General features: G+C 33.7%; 1 protein-coding gene across 1 annotated transcript; it reads left to right on the top strand.

Moving 5' to 3' along the window:
• The first annotated feature begins 1886 nt into the window (after positions 1–1886).
• Positions 1887–6730, top strand: LOC120344474 (uncharacterized). Its single transcript, XM_039413711.2, has 5 exons — positions 1887–2042; positions 3067–3202; positions 3519–3652; positions 4755–4842; positions 5637–6730. Exons 1-5 carry the CDS (start codon positions 1964–1966, stop codon positions 5800–5802), a joined length of 603 nt encoding a protein of 200 aa, XP_039269645.1. The 5' UTR covers positions 1887–1963; the 3' UTR covers positions 5803–6730.
• The last annotated feature ends 11326 nt before the right edge of the window (positions 6731–18056 follow it).

Here is an 18056-nt window from a genome sequence, read left to right on the forward strand (position 1 = left end):
TCAAATTTATGTATAAAAATGCATGCAAATAAATTAATGTTGGTGTGCAGAATTTTTTTTAGATTACCCATACTCTATTTGTCATATATTTTATCATAAAACTTTTTCATTCACAAAGGTCAAGCTATCGTTTTTGTTCGAAATATTTTTGTGGCATTCCTTTTTCTACATATACGCGGTGTTGTATCTGCGAGTTAGAATGGAAGCTACAGTGACATCACAATACCGTATTTTAGCGTATGTATTCAATGTTATTTTTAAATGAATATCTCTTAGTAAGATCCTAATATTTTAATCAATTCTATTTTTAGCTTGACCTGGGAATGTAATCGACTTTTCAATTTAATCAAATGATTGAAAATTCAACTCTATTAGCTTGAAATAGTTGCATATTTTTAGTCTAATATATATTCTAAAATATAGTTGTTTCTTATTCATTTTCTTTTCTTATACTAAACTGTATTAGCGCTGTAGGTGTCGCTCTTGAAGATCTCTCAGGTTTCTCACGACCCAGATCACACAATTAACATAATTAGTAAATTTATTTGTTGTGTATCACTTTTCCATACACTTGTTTTTTTCGGGATAACAAAAAAAAGTTTGACTGACTGAGGATCAACTTATAATACCCGCTATTTTTATGAAGTATTTTACTTTAGGCCGTAATTTGTTGACATCATATATTTTATACATAAAAAATGTTTTTTGAAATAATTTACCGAATAACAACAATACGACAGACTTCGTTGACATCTCAAATTAAGGCTTATTGTACCATATCATTATCTCATAGCGGGTTTGTATATTAGCATCGAGCGGAAAAAATTTATTGCGAAGATATTATGGAAAATGCAATGATCTCATAACTTTACAAATTTTCTCAAGGTTTTGTTTCGAGATATATAGTGTAAATATTGTTTTTAACAAAACAATATTGCTTTAACCATTTTTTAAAGTTGAATTTTAAAGATAAATAAGCTAAACAGAAATTCAAAAATTTAACGTCTGAAAGTTTTGGGCTGGGTAAGATTTTTTTTGCTGGGAACGTCGCGCAATGACGTATCATCCTAACCAACTCCAATAAGTCAGTTCAAGATATAGAATCTTTAAAATTATAAGCAAACTACGTTCGTAACGCAGGACTTGTTTGCGTCATGACGATGAGCTATTTTCGTGGTACGGCCCATCCTGTAATTTAAAACGTTTTCGTCTTTTATTTCCTCTAAAAACAAAAACCTCGTGACGTTCTAATGAACGTGTTTTGAAACATTTAACGACTGTTCAGTTTTATACGCTTCATTTCCCAAGCAGAAATGAAGTAAATTTGGTTGCGAAATCCTCTCTAATTTCGATTCATCCAGAAACCCCCCATATTTCATTTTAGTTTTGTTAACTGTGTGGTAGAAGTTCTTCGGCCCGATCGCGTGGAATGATAGAAGATCTAATGAGAACGAAATACGTGAAATGTGTCTGTTGGGAATGTTGCCAAAAACAAACCGATATAAATGAAGATTTATTCGAGCGCCGAAACTAGTTCATTTAGTTTATACATCGCAAAGAAAACGGCAGTGAAATACCTTTTTACGTAATACCTATGCTATTTACGTGAATTCCATATCTATAGAATTGCGAGAAAGCGGGCTTCTGTAGGCATATTTTAAATAATATTTATTAAATAGCATGGCTTAGTTTTTAACAGACGGAGTATGTATAAAATACAGAATGAAATAAAAAGTACTTTTAAAAATTGTCTGTTTTTAGCATCTTATCAAGCCTATCCCAAGAATAGTCCAAATACAACTTGACAATTCATCTTATTGTGAACACAATGGTTACAACGAATATAACGGTTCGCATTCTTTAAAATGTGTGCTAAATTACATGCAATAAATGTAAAAATAACTTTTTAGATTTATCTAAACTAAAAAGGTCTTAATCTTTGGAATTGGTCATTAAACAAACAATGGAGATTTACTATTTGGTTACTGTTCTCTTTATTGCCGGAGGATTGGCTCAGGATTATTACCCACCAAATGATGGATGTAAGTGTTCTTTAATTCGTGTTCTATCTATTAGTTTAGTACTTAATAAATATTTCCAACAACTATCTTCAATATACGAATATTTTTATAACAAAGAATAAAATGTAGAAATCCCTTTTACATTTTCATTTCCATATAAAAATATTCATTATATATATATATATACTACAATTATGATAATTCTAAAATTAAGGAATTTACTTTTTTGAATATTCTATATATTTTATAAATCGATGGTTTTGATAAGATAATTTGTATAAATTTAATTAATTTTATTCCCAGATCTTTCAATTTTTGTTTTGTATATGCAATGTTTCTGTTCATGTCATCAGATTTGATGCATTATAATGGGATGGGCAAAAAACGTCGTTTGGTAATGTTTTCTAAATTGGTGTTTAGACCATGTTGTTGTCGGGTCAAATAGCCGTTATCTCTTAATACTGACCATATCAATAGTTAGCAATAAAAATGCCCGCGTGCGTACTGCTTTATCCAACAATTTGCTAAATTTTAAACTTTGCGGCGATACCAGACAGATTTTCTGTTGATACAACCATTTTGGCCAACTAGTGTACCAGAATTGCAAATCCGAATTACTTATTAAAACATGTAGTAGCTTTACAGACAGACATAAATAACATCCAGTCACTGTATTAATTCAGTTTTGTGATCGCTACGACACAAACTGGCAGAAAATTGATTTGGCTTAGCATTTGCTGATAAATTTTATTGCATGTTTATGGAAATTTGGGGTTACAATTTTAAATAATTTTCAGCTCGATCAATTTCATTTTTACATAAACAGTGAGTACAAACATCCCGGAGTCAAATTATATCAGTCTAATAACCTCACGCACCCACACTCAAAAATAGTTTAATTTTTTGTAAGGTAATCAGATTTGAACAAGGCTGGAAATTTCTGACGCGTTAATTGTACTACTAATTTCGGTTATATATAGCAAACAACGGGCGATATGTTGTGTTTGATAAAATTTGAAAGTTTTATATTGTCCAAATTATCCAGGCACAGCAATGTTGCCAAGACCAAACGCGACGCAATGGGCAATGAGTTCGAACGATATGATGGCATCATGGGTATGTGATCTCGTGGAATGGAGATGCGAATTGAAAAAATGGTTGACTGAATACGATACAAAATGGTACGGAATATATTTTGTGAATTTATTTGTAAATTGTTGCTTTCTAATATGTGCATTGCTGTAGGGGAAATCGTAAGACACGGCTGTTTTCTATTGTTATTATCTTTTATTATCAATGATTATAAATCTTTTATAGGATTACAATTCGAGCTTCTAAGCATAAAAATAAAGTAAATAATGTTTATTTTCGTTAGTATTCATGCTCTGCATATACGTATTTAATTTCAATAGACCTTCAAGTATGGTCCTTGTGCCCATAAAAATAATCTTAAAATTAACTTATACTTAACTTTTAATTTATAATTTATAAATCTAGTGACTACACCGGCAGCGGGATGTACGTGGGATGCCCGGATATGGATATGTTTGATTGTGCGTGTGGGACGCAGACCTGTCAGTATGACGCCTTTCAATGCCATATCTGCGTGTGCGAAGGAGGAAAATTCAAACGTAAGTCTCTCTCCATGTTTCTTAGTTCCATGTAAAAGCAATTTCAATGTCAAAAAAGTGTTTCGAAAGTGAAACAACAATAGGGTAAGCATTAAAATCCGACAAACGTTACTCTACTGATATATAACACAACCGGGGATGGCAAATATTTTATTATTCCAAATACATTCTGAGAATATATTTTCGAATATGAAATATCGATTACATTCTAAATTTGGGACAATTCATGTGGAACATTACATAAATCACAACAAATCCATGCTTATCATATGTAAAGACGTAAATATAGAGGTCATTGTTTTCTATATTGTGTTATAACCAGTTAAGATATAGTACGTTTAGATGCGTTCGTCTGAAGGCTCAAAATTTCAAATTTTTTCAATAGGAATAACCTAAATTTTTCCTAAATTCAAAAATTTCGAAATTTTGGTTAAGCTTTTATTACTTACATATCGGAGCAAATGCAAGTATATTTTACATATGTTTTTATACAAGTATATTGAAGTCGTGACCGTAGTTTGAAGGGAAATAACATAATAATTTACAAAACATCTTGAATGCAATCATGTGATTCTAAAACCATTTTGAAGGAAGGCGAGGCTGCTGTAAATAATGAAGGGGTGTTGACTATTTCGTGACAAGTGTGTACACCCTATATTAGGCCGCTCTTTTGAATCAGTTCTGGGCTGTTGGTCAAAGACAAAACATTTCGTGATGCTTAGAGGTACGAAGCTGCACGACTCGTCTTTATTTCAAAATGCTTGCGGTCTGACTGCGGTGTAAAATAATAGCTTGATCTAGCGATGCGTAAAATGCCAATAGCAGTTGTAAGGTATAGCCGCAATTTCAAGTGGGTGTTGCGTGTTGGCGATATAGACATTTTTCATTTGTTTTTATCGATATCAAGACAGCTTTAAAAATCACTGGGTGGACACACAGCGGAGTAACGGTTGTCCAGAGTACACTGCCCGTACGCTTTTTCATTAATTTATGGTTTTGTTCTCAATACTGTCATTTTGAGGCGAGTAGGAATTGCTTTCACTTGAATTTGTTAGAAGCGTTACGATATTTATTGTATAACTTTTATGCAATTTCCATTCAGATGCAAGTATGATCCAGAAGTTTTACGGCATGGAAAGAGCAGTTTACAGACATGCAATGGAAAAATACCGCAGTTGTGTACCACGACAGTAAGTAATCATACTGAAACCAAATTCTAGTCCAGTCTCTAGTTTTATACATATCCTGATTTTTGTGTCAGCATTGCAGATAGACATAAAAAGTATCATTAAACGGACAAACTGAGTATATATATATCGTATTTTACGGTCCATGAAGCGCACTTCAAATCCTCATTTTCCCTCAAAAATCGATCGTGTGCATTATAAGCCGGTGTGCCTCATGCACGAATCAGGTTGTGCTTCATGCTTTATTGCCTACACTCAAAACCAATACGGGTGTTATTTTTAGGAACCATTGTGTCTTATAGTCAAATTTGACTTATGTAGAGGGAGAAACGCAAACGAAGTCATCCATTGACAGTGCGCCTTATAATATGGTTCGTCTCAGGATCCGTAAAATACGGTAGTGATTTTTTAAGCGGTATTTATTGTAGCATAATGTTTCATCACAATTCTTGATGGTCTTGGTAACTTTTGCATTTCAATGGCATCTCGTGATTTTTCTGAAAGCTGAGCATCATATACTATTGGATGAGCATGCCTTACAATGGTCTCGCAGGCAAATGCTTATCAAAATGTTTTGAACGAGGTGTTTTACGCTTTTACTCAGAACTAAATTCTAGACATTCAACCACTGATATGTTAATAGCTACTTTTTGACCCTAATATTTCTGTAATATTAATATTCTTCTTCTGAATATACCTTGCTTACTACATGAACGCATTTTTATGTTACTTCTACTGTAAATGCTGTTTATAAATTACTATTTTATATGTTTACTCATAGTATAAATTATTTATAGATCTGGATGCGACGACGATAGTTCGGGTAGTGGCATGGGGAGTGGAATGGGTAGTGGAGATTACATGGGAAGTGGTGATGGCATGGGGAGTGACAGCGGTGCAGGAGGCGACGACGACAGTAGTGCAAATGACGGCAACGATGACGACCCCAACGTGATCGCATAGGGGCGTATATATCATAAAATAGTTTCACTTTTGCTCACTAACAACATTCATACATTTCGACTTCCAGATGAAAATCATTTTCAATGCTTGACTAATTATTTTTATTGAATTATGGCAAATGTAGGGCTGGGCATTTTCGAACACCTGATCATTTCAGAATCGAATCGAATATTTTTTCCGAATCGAATCTCGAATAGTTGGGAGGTATATATTTGTATGCGACTTTTTTATTGTAATTGGTCCTGTCAACATATGAATTACTGAAAACATAGGATACATCACTCAGGCAGATTGCTAAGCGTTCACACACAATAAGAAACACGTTACTCATATGTATCAAGAGTCATATGTCTGGATTGCGTTGCAAAAATATGGCTTCAATAAAAAAAATACCTCGACGATTCAATTGGCGGAAAAAAAAAAGATGGCGGCGATTCGAAATTTTGCGCTGAACCGATTCGAATAATTTACTATTCGATTCGATTCGAAAGCCCAGCCCTGGGCAAATAAATGTACTTGTTGCGGGACAGTTATTTTGTTGACTATATTAACTAATGATATCTGTTTTGGATTGAAGTAACTGAGATTGACCAGGAAAGTATTATAAAATCGTGTTTTCCGTAACGATAGCGTCATAGTTCCATGCAGTTTTATATTTTTTGTTTATATCTGTATACTCTCGCTTTTTGAACATATACAGAACAGCGGTCATTTAATGTTAAATATTACAGTCATTTATTTGTTGCAACAAAATTTAGGAAAACAAATTTAAACCATAAAATATTGAAACGATATTATTTTATACAAATTTTGGTGGACATATAAATGTGCCTTTTCAACACACAATCGATTACGTAATGCAGTAAAATATGAATTTGATGTAAATTAGTCCATTGCAAAACAGTTGAAATACATTCATGGTTCCAAATTTCAGTCTTGTTATTACAAGTTTGCCCGTTGAAATAATATGTCACGTATCGGATGCTATACATGCAAAAATAGCTCATTTTTTTCCTAATTCAATCATCGTTTAAAGAAGATAGAAAAAGAATGAGGCCCTTTTGCAAAACTAGGATAGGCAAAAGAGTGAGATAAAAAAAAGACTTTAGAAAGTGAGTAATACAGAGGTTTGTCAGATATCTTTATAGTTATTGCGCTGTTTTTGTAGTTACTAATTTCATATCTAAAACACCCCGTTAGTAAGTTATTCGGTACTTCCGTAGTGTGTGTACCAAGTCAGGGTTAGGCCATAATTTTATTCCTATTTTCTTTATTTTAGTTACGAGTTCGGGGACTGTCTGTGTTAGCCAAGTGAATATACCTTCAGCCCACATTAATCAGTCCCTTTACACAACTTGATGTAACATAGGCCAAAAAAATTAGTTACCTCCATATTGGTACACATATTTCTGGAGCGCCGGTTCTTCGATGTCAAATGACCAAATAAACAACCTGGCATTATTATAAACCGAGTGAGATTCCATCATTCTTAGAAAAAAGATTAAGACTAATTGCGAAACATATTGAAAGTCAAGCACGCATAAATAACAAAAGGTACTGCAATTGCGTATAGACATTGAAAACATTCAAATTTATATCATTTTTCTCCCATCAGTTGGGGATGTTTCACTATGTCAGTTAATTACGTTAGCAGAAAAGAGTTGTACAAGTATGTAGATGTAGAATACCGATTTAGATATATTCTATCGTTTGTAATCGATGTCTATTCGAACCTCAATCTAGCACGTTGTAAACAGTTGCAGAAGAGCGGGGTGAATCAAGGGAGTCGCAATGTCTAGTATTTTATGTAGAATTTTGTAGATCCTGACCATTCGTGGTCATTTCTACCATCGGACAAATTGCCTAATAAACCCTGGGATGTCAAAGCGATTATGTGTGGTATCTCATATTGCTTTAAAATTTGTTCAATACTGAGAGCGTATTGTGAAATCGTAAAATTTTATGGTTATCATATCAGTCATTTGCAATCAACAGAATTTGACTAAAATTGTAAAAGAAGAAAATACAATAGCCCTGTTGGTCAAACGAAAAAGCTATTGCTCCATCTGAATGTATTAAAAAGGAAAATTTTGTCGGGAGGTGAGGTGGTATGATTGTTAAAACACTAAATCATCAGCCGCAAAAAAGTTTACTATCATGGTTAAACGCGAATTATGTTAAAATTGTGAAGTAGTTTTAAATAACACTCTCTTGGTAATGGTTTTTATACACATTCGAAATAAAAATTCAACCACGTATAACGATTTTAATTCAACACATTCACGAAAATAATAAATCTTTTATCGATATCTCAGTCATTCGCTGCTACGGCTGCCCGTATCGATAAATTAGTAACTGTGCTTTTTTCATCATAACTCGAATGAGTTTACCGTTACACAGACACACACAACGCTTTCGCTGCCACGGGCCACTAAAGTGGCATAAGCAGCTGACTCCCTTTCTTGCACAATATCTCGATGTTGGATGGTGGATCGATGGTTGATCGATCGACGATGGATCAATTTTAACAATATTCCTATGGACAGAAACTGCAATTAATTGCCTTGCTAACTGACAAATAAAAATACATAATTGCGGTTTGAAAATTTTGTGAAAATGAGCAAATTGGGCCGAAGAATTTTACAAAAAACTCGATATTGGCTATGCCTGGTCCTTGTGCGATTATATCCTACGGTATGCAAGATAGAGTAAAGTACTCACTAGAAAATTTGTGCACTGTTCGAATATCTTTCCATCGATTTTAAAATAACTATTACATCTTTATTTGTCGCTGAGTTATAGCCAATTGAGTTTGCCATCTTTGTATGTCATTGGTATCTTCATGGTTTCATACGATTAAATTGCGTAAATTACGCATTCGTCAAGGTCACAAAAAAGTAAATAAACAGGAAATTGAGGTGAAGAAACAGTAGACAATGATGAGGAACATGTGATATAACTCTGCACATGGTGCGGGACAGAGGGCAAAACCACAACTCCTGCCAAAATATTTGGTTCTTGTTTGTCAGGATTCTCGATCCGAACATTGCACGCAATCATGATATTTTTTCGTAGAGTTGGCCAGTGGTTCCTTTGGTGCGTTTACTAGCAGTTGGCATGAGTTTGGCAAACCTATTTCTGAGCGAGGTTTCAACAAGTCAAGGCATATATCGGGGATAAAATCTTTCAAAAATTTTCCATCTTTCCGGACTCCACTATACAGAATATGTGCATTTACCATGAAAATGTTTATCAAGGCATCGAAGATTCGGAAATACCGATATTCCTCTGTGAGGGAACAAGTAAGGTTTCATTTTATGCGATCGACTTTTCACGCTTCTAGTATCGTTTCGTACAGCTTTTGAACGAACTTCTTTTGTAACGTAGGCGATTGTGTGAATGGTGGATAACATGGCCACTATCTACGTACCATGCCAAGTACAGGACAAAATTTGGTTCCATCGCAGGAAGACGGCATCATCGCTCTTTTTAAGTTGGCTTTTCGTCATGTTTTTGAACGAACAGGGCATATCCTTTCTATGATAAGTCCTGTCCTGGCGTCACATCCAATGACGTTAACCGCGACGCACAACTGGCGGCCGCGATATCGACGACACGCACGGCGACACGTTGTAGTTACGAAACAACGTATGATCATCATCATGACGTATATAGGTGCGTCAGAGCGTCGTTCGACGGTAACACAGGCAAAAAAAGGCAAAATTTGCTTACTTTACCGATATGTGTTCGAAAAATTCAAATGAAAACATCATGCGATTTTTGTTTATGAAAAGTTAAATATCTTGGTTACCCAACTGTCATAACTTATTTATTGTTTTCTTCGAAAAACGGCACTATTAATCGCTTTATATTTGAACACATTATTAATTATATTTTTTCATTTATCTTTTTAATAGTGCCTTATAGAAAACAAATAATCCGATCATTAGATAGCTCTGAAGAAACTTAACAAATTTCATATGTAGTTTCTTTTTGTGGCTGAAACGGTTTTGAAAATATACCCGTTTGAAAGCATGACTCTCAAACTTCGGAAAAATGTCAAATATGGCTTGGCAGAGAAAGCGTTAAGCAAAGCAAATCGTGATCACCAAACTTGGGAGAACACAGAAAATGAAGCGGTAAAACTGGCGACCATTTGAAAATATATTTGAAGGCTATATCTAAAATATACTAGGTAGACATGGCCGAATAAGTTCTGCAATATAAATCGCTGTCATGCTTTCAAGGTTTTGCGATCAAGTAAACGTCAATTATAATATCCGGAACACTAATCCCTACAGAAGAGCTGTCAACTAACCAATTTACTGGAACAAACATGTTGAAGTTTTAAGACAATAATTCTCTAAGGTATTAGAAAAATCTTCAAAATATTATAAAAATTTTGGGACGGTTCGTCGTTCAACGAAAGTGTTGTGATTCTTTCAATACTGCTCACCATGTATTGCTCCAAGTCAAGCGCAATAAGGGAGCATGGAACAAGAACAACTTTACTCCGGTATCGAGTGAATGTTTTCTATATATCGAGTAGCAGTACAAGCGTTGGTCGGCAATAAAATTCTTTTCTATATTTTGTATTTTTGGTACTGTGAAGTAGACTGTGTTAGATTGGAAAGGCAAATATTACTAGGGGTCACATAGAATTGTTTCATTACAATATGTCAGTGGTGAGCAGCCGGTTTATTCATATGATATCTTTGATTTTGGCCTTATGTGAATTCAATTTAACTGAAGCCATTATCCTATTTTCAATATTGTTTCTATGAATCTCATTCAGATATTGAAATCATTGGTTGAATTTCAACTGAAATTTAATAAAAAAAACTTTGGTAATGATATATGTGTTGACTACGTCGCGATTGAAATTGTATAAATAAATAACTGACGAATGCGGATTTTCATTCTTGTATTACAACGAACATCTGTTACATAAGTAGAACAAACTCAACAAAGTTCAGATAAGTTTAAATTTTATTTTTGCTGTCAGAGTTTCAGAATATAATATTAACAAAAACCAATATTGCATTTTATGGCTCAAAGTATCAGCTATACCGTATATCTTCATCTTAAACTATAGTACAATAGATAGAAGAGACAAAAAAATGGATCAAAATAACCAGAAAAGTATCGGTATAGCTTCACAAAAGCTTGCGTCCCAGAAAAATTAAACAAAATTTCGGGAAAAACTTTTGACAGAAATAAAACGACAAGAACAGCTTAAAGTAGAATGAGGTGACTGCTTAATAAACTAAAACTGTAATTATATTTAACGACATTTATAAATTTGCATGTAGAAGTCAAATTAAATAGAAAATTACAAAGAATTGCAGATACCGTTCTACACCGTACCTTATAAATAGTCCCCAAGAGACAAAAAAGGCGATTGATTACGACAACAGGCGTAAAATTAGATTAAAGACTGCATATCGCGGTCATTCAAAATTTGTAAAAGACTTGAGAGAAATTAATATATGTGGTGATTAGTTATTAAATTTTGCGGCAAATTTTTTATTGTTCCGTTTAAACAGCTTTAATTAATGGAGCATTAAGGTACATATATGCTAGTCTTAAAAATTGAGTGTTAAAATGTCAGGACTCAGGGACTTTTTTGATAGACCTTATACTATAAAATCGTAATAAATTTTACTATTTATTCGTTCTAGGATTAGACAAATATTAGTACTTTGTTTACTCACTCAGTTTTTAAACTTTCTTAAACTGGGCTCTCGGCCGCCTTAGTTTGTTACGGAACGGGTCACGATCAAAAGCCTTCGTTTGGTGTCATTCGTGATGTATACGCTAATTCAAAGTGAAGTTTGTTCAATTCTTGGGCTTAATGCATTTAATATTTTACTTTAGATATTAAACGAAGCGAATAAGTAACGATGGAATCCAGTTAAAAACAAGACTCTGCTTTTTATAACAAAGAGCAGGGAGTTTGGAAAGTCTTCAAGGGGGACCACGGTTCATGGAAGTTTAAAAACCATAAATGATTATCTCAGTTTTCAGTTTCTTTAATTTTTATTTGATTGGATAGGTTTCGTATATGATTACAATATTATGATGTCGTTATTTGTCCCGATACTTTTACTGATAATCAGTGATTCTTCGTCTCAAATGATTGATATATCAACAAAAGTAAAACTTACTTCAACCATGTGTATTCCTGAATGTACTTGCGGAATCGTAGGAAATATTTTACAAAATTTCGTAGCTGAAGATGCTAAAGATATAGATGTTTTATCAATGGAACTTTTAAGATCAATGAAGAAAGAATTTTATTTGGGATTCAGTGAGTTTTCCATCATCTGTCCCAAGCATAATTTTACCAAGATACCGAGACTGCATTTTATAACGGTATGATCCTATTTATATATAAGATTCAAATTTGAATTAGAATTATTCAAGTAATTGCTTATTGAACTGTCACATGAAATTGGATTTGATTATTACATTCGGGAAATAGAGAAAAAACAAATCAATTTTATTTAATAATAAGATTATGCTACGAGTCCGAATTGTATGATTAAGGGGGGTATCAACTTGTTTTAATTTTCAGTGAAAATATATCATATCCTGCTTTTCAAACAAGTACGCAGATAAATAAGTTTACTTAATTTATAAACAAATTTGTTGAGTTGTTCAAAAAAAACTCATATATATATATATAATAGAATGCGTTATCCGTCAAATTGAAAGCGTGAAAATACCCTTTAAAGTTTCAGTTAGTAAATATTCGTATTTGGATTATAGAAACGACAGTGTATTTTATTCGTCCAACTTTATAATGGTTATCGCTGTGGTACAAAGTTTGCAAGAGAAATATTCCCTCGCAAAAAATTAGAACACGCACGGCATCTTTTTCAATATATTTTTCTTTGGTATATATTTGACAGTTAACACATCTTTGTAAGAAAAGCGGTGAAAAATACCAGGCTTGTTCATTTTTCTTCCCATCCCATAGAAGTTTATGCTTGATTCAACCCATGGGATTACCATTGGAATACATTATACTAAAAATTATAAAATTTATTAAAAATTGCTTTCGGTTGTATCCAGGAGGGGGCGCACCTGTTGCGCTACTCTAAAGAGTTTTCAGTGATCGGACAAAGGTTTTCCAATCCTAGCTTTTAACCTACGAAACTATAAGAGTGTGACTTGACTGATGGCTTGATTGACGGCAGTTACACGCCTTCAAATCACAAAAACTTTTTTCTAAGCCTGATCGCAATGATAAGGTGTATGTACACCATCCCAACCAAGTTTCGGTCAAATCGGCCGCCAAGACATAATGTTAATTGTTGTGGACGCCAAAAATGTAAGCTGATATAAAATTGTCCCAATTGCCCTACGTACCCTCCTTTCACCACGAGTCCAATTGTCTCGGTCCATCCCATCTCGTGGAATTCTCATTCCCATATGCAAGCCTGGAAATTACACGATATTACTACAATACACAGAGCGACATATAGGAACCCACAACCGTGGTGCAAATGCTCGAAATACATTTCCAAATTTCGAATGTTTAACGCATAAACTTTTTTTTTCAATCATCCATTGGAAGATGAATGTTTTGCACGATTTGCTATGTAGATATTTCTCATGTTTTTTTCCAGAATAAAACTGGCGTTCATCCAATAACATCAGTATTCATAATGAGATGTGGATTTCTTCGTTCAATCAAGTATGGAGATCTCGATACTAATTTTCAACTAGTTGATTTATCTCATAACATGATTGAAACGATTGCATCAGATGCATTAGGTGGATTAAAGAACTTATTGGTATTGTATATGTTTCTCGAAAGCATAAACATATTTCTATGTCAACACATAAGTTTGGATGATTGTTACCAGTTAATTATTCAGTTTTTGAATTTAATTTTTGCGCTTTAGTCGTGGATATGTCTGGTTGACGTACTTTCAGTATATTGCAATAAATTGATGCAGTGAAACATTTACTTAATCTAGAGCTAGAGTATGAGGTAAACAAGAGTTTTGTTTGCAATGGGGACACAAATCAAGAGCGCTCCAATCGGTAGATATTCCACATAAAAGACACTCGTTCAATTTATTGGTATACGGAGGAAATTCTTGTGCGGTAAAAATAGTGCAGCACTCGGCACAAAGTTCATATTAGTAACTACTCTACATCTATGTGGCCTATGCGACCCACACAGAAATATTTTATCGAATCATTTGAATCGAAATTTCAAGTGGAGCCACACCATCGTTGCGCTCAGATTTGTACAGATGAGTCTTATCCGAGCGCGGATTTGTTGATAACATGGCGGACCAGCCTGGTGGTGGTGATATAGGACATAGGTGACGATAACAAAATTTGGGATGAAGTATCGGGCCCAACGGGACTATAAAAAAACTGAAAAACAAAAATAAATGTCGACACTTATTGCATATTTAAGCTTTAAAAATTAATAAAAGATTGATCCATTAGTTACCAAGGAAACCGTTTATTTTCAACAGCAACCCAAACATACCATACGAATAACTTTAGCAAAACGATCCTTAGATGCTATCTTTTCATTCAGTTACTTAACCTACGCTTCAACCTATTGACGAAAATCCAGTTCGCTTTTGAAATTGTTCCATCAATTCAATCAACAATCGTACTAGAAGGAAATCCTCTCACTTGCTCGTGTGATCTAGTGATGACCGTGACGAAATATTTTCAGCATCCAAGCGGTGATCTGGCTGTGTGCTTTCTTGACACAAGGGTAATATTTTGGTAGTTAAAATCTATGGTGATGCAGTTCAGTTTGATCAATATAAATTATGCGTTAGATTTATGAACAATGCATTCTATAAAGTGAATACTATTTCACATTCCAATCTGTTATTCACTATTCATACTGTTGGTGAGTTTTGAAACCAATGGTGTCCATGAAGTAGAGTAGTAGACTATGTCTAAAATATATTTCTAAAAAAAAAGAGTGTCGTAAATCAAATATAGATTTTCAGCAATTTCAGTCTGATTCACTGCCATCTTTTACAAATTGTTGGGAAAACGGCGTTTTGATTTATTCAACTCAAATTACCGAAAAGGAATATTCACCCATTACTATTATATTATTATAAAACGCATTACTTTTTCCCAGATGGAAAACGCTGATGAAGCCAAGCAACGACAACGAAGGCTTCCTTCTGGTTAAGTAAATTGCTTTATGTTCACAAAAAATTTAACATTTTGACTTCATGTATGTTTGAAAATAAGACGGTAAAGTGGAAAATATCTGTAAAAAAAACTCACGTGAATTATGAAAACGCCTATTTTCTTTATCATATTTTTTTACTATCTATTATTATTAAATGCCTTGCATAATGCTTGTTTTAATTATTTTACATCAAATATATTTACAACAGATTCTACTCCATATGAAATATCATTGCTGAAATTTATTTCGGCTGATCTATTGCGACTGTGTCATGATAAACAGGTGAATTAGGATTGTTTTTGAATTATGTTTTTGTTTATATTTACTTCTAATGAAGGCATACACAGGAACCTAGTAAATTTCCATGATAAAGCCATAATAGTCGCAATATCATTGTTAAGTTAATTTTAGCTGTGTATGGCGTGAATATCGGGTACAAAAGGTTATGGTTGCGACTTGTAACGTACAATAAAAGGGTGTATAATCAGACATTTTAATATGGCGTCACTTTCAGAATTTCGCAATAGCAATTTTATTTTTATGCAGTTTTGCACGTTTGAATCTTCAGTCATAGTGGTTGTAACTTGCCTATGTTAAAGTCTATAATCCCTTCCCTTTGTAGAAATATAATCCCGGACTCATATAAAGTCAACTTGCTGTTATTTTTGTGAACATGAACATTGAAGCAACTCGCATTTGTGTCATGTAATACCAAAATTTTTAAAATTTATTTTGAATACTATTTAGTTTTCTATGAACGAATTCCTTCAAAATCATCGAAATGAAATTCAAAGAATGGTCGCAGAATTATCATATACTCGAATGTCGTCTGTTCATTTGGAGACTTTATCGGGAGAAAGATATAAGTGAGATTAAATAGAATAATATGTCCTAGCAAGTGCACAAGAAGCAAATGGTATAAGTTTAAACAGTTGTTTAAAGTGCAGTTTAATCGCACATGTATCGTCAGAATGCATCGAACATCTTCTACATTCGTCTATAATCAGCTATGAATAACCAATATGACCAAACAAGGTGTTTCGTGTTAGATTAACAATCTATTGTTACAGTATTATAGAGGTACCTGGAGAACACCTTGAATTATTTTTACTTATTCACTTTTTTTTTTATTTTATTTTCTATTTAGGAAAAATTGCGTGAAATCCATTGGACGAGAGTACACCGTTGATTATCCACTTCTTATAACAATGTGGGGTTGGTTTATGATGATTTTTATCGGATTATACAAGTTTATAAAAAGCAATACCCACGATTATAAAATGCATAAAGATTATTTGAGAAAACTTGACGAACAAGCTAATCCTGTCATAGGATCGATTCATTACTTTATCAAAGATTCTAGAAAAAAGAAGAAATATTCGAAAATATACAAATGGAAAAACTGAAGGATGTCCGTGAGCTTTTAGCCCTATTTTCACGATATTGCAAAAAAACGATGTGGCTTGTGCGATGGTAACAAAAGTAAAAAAATTCAACAATTTCTATTTATTTACATGAATGTTTGTTTGAAAACGAACGATAAAAGAAGAATGTAAAAAAAGTACATAAAAATAATGTTGTCAGTTTTATTTAACACAATTTATTGCTATAAAAAGCTTGTGGGAAATCTACATTCTGGAGCTAACAACCGACTACCGTACATGCGATCATTATAAATATACAATTGTGGACAACCATCGACATCGCTTTCTTTGTTACATACTTTAAAAATAGGTTATTGTTTAACAAATTTAAGGTAACCGAGTCATGAATATCAAAATACCACCATCTAATTGTCGTTCTTCTGTAAATATAACAAGAGAGCAATGCTCAAATATATGGACACGAGAGCCAAAACGAAGTGTGGCAGGTAGATGATCTTTTACACTAGTCTACCGGTTCCGTAGTCTTCCCGACTTCGCTTGACCACCAGACAGCTACGATCACGAACGCGGAACCGCCAAGAGGTTCGCAATTTTTAGTTTTGACGTCATCGCATACTCAAAAAAATAAACAAAAATACTAATGAAAAATACTAACAAGGAACTACAACATAATACCAAAACGATACAAAGGTCCACTTCGGGTCTAATAACCCAACGAAACTGGATTATTGCATCATGTTTCAATGTTTGTAGTTTTAGTTGTGAAATGTTCATAAAATGATGATTTGGGTCGCGCTCAATAAAGTGAACTAGCTAGAACAACATGTACAACAGCACAGATTTACTATTATAACTAGTACCTATAATCTACCAGAATATAGTGGGAAAACATGGACGCTCACTTCAAATGTTTGATCTGGTCACCGTTTTATATGCTCGAAAAACTGACGTTTCCCACCTACTTCTTATTCTTAGATATCACAAATACATTAGTTACAAACATTCAGTAGCAGCCAGTCACTTTATGGAGTTGACACAGTTGCAAAGGCGAAGAAACAGCGGGTTTCTTAAAAGCAAAGAAAACACAATAAAGGTCACAATACATAAACTAGAATTCGGTTGGAAACCGAAGACTTATCGATCGGAGGTTAGGGAATCCCCCAAAACAGTGGTCTTACTCCATAGTGACACCGTGTGTCCCATCACTAATTAATTAATAACTCGCTAATTATACGACATAATCCATCCAAAATCAATAGGCTCCTGTTCCGAACTATGATGAATGCACATGCAAAATTTGGAGCAGATTCAACCTCGCTTTCGTGAGATATCGCGTGTATCTAATAGACAAACAAACAAACAAACAAACAGACAAATACCTATCAACATTAGGGTGACCATACGTCCTCCTTTTGGAGGATTTGTCCTCCTTTTTCTTTGAAAATTTTGTGTCCTCCGAGGACGCTCTAAAAAGTCAAAAAGTCCTCCTTTTCGCGGGATCAAATATTTGAAATTCTCTTATGATATACTCAACAGTTTTTGATGTGTTAAAAAAAATTCCAAAGTAAGTAGAGACTTGGAGGAGCTGTTCCAGAGGTTCGCCGAAGGTCCTCTACAATAGTTATATATAATAAAATCTTTCTAGTACCCAGCTTACTAATTAAGAAAAAATATCAAAA

Source organism: Styela clava, chromosome 5 (assembly GCF_964204865.1).
Source record: "Styela clava chromosome 5, kaStyClav1.hap1.2, whole genome shotgun sequence".
NCBI classification, from domain to species: Eukaryota; Metazoa; Chordata; class Ascidiacea; order Stolidobranchia; family Styelidae; genus Styela; species Styela clava.

Bases quoted from the DNA above. Each gene is read 5' to 3' on its own strand.
- LOC120344474 (XM_039413711.2), top strand. From the start codon at position 1,964: ATGGAGATTTACTATTTGGTTACTGTTCTCTTTATTGCCGGAGGATTG. The intron at 2,043-3,066 runs GTAAGTGTTCTT...CAAATTATCCAG, and splicing joins TTACCCACCAAATGATGGAT to GCACAGCAATGTTGCCAAGA. The intron at 3,203-3,518 runs GTACGGAATATA...TTATAAATCTAG, and splicing joins ACTGAATACGATACAAAATG to TGACTACACCGGCAGCGGGA.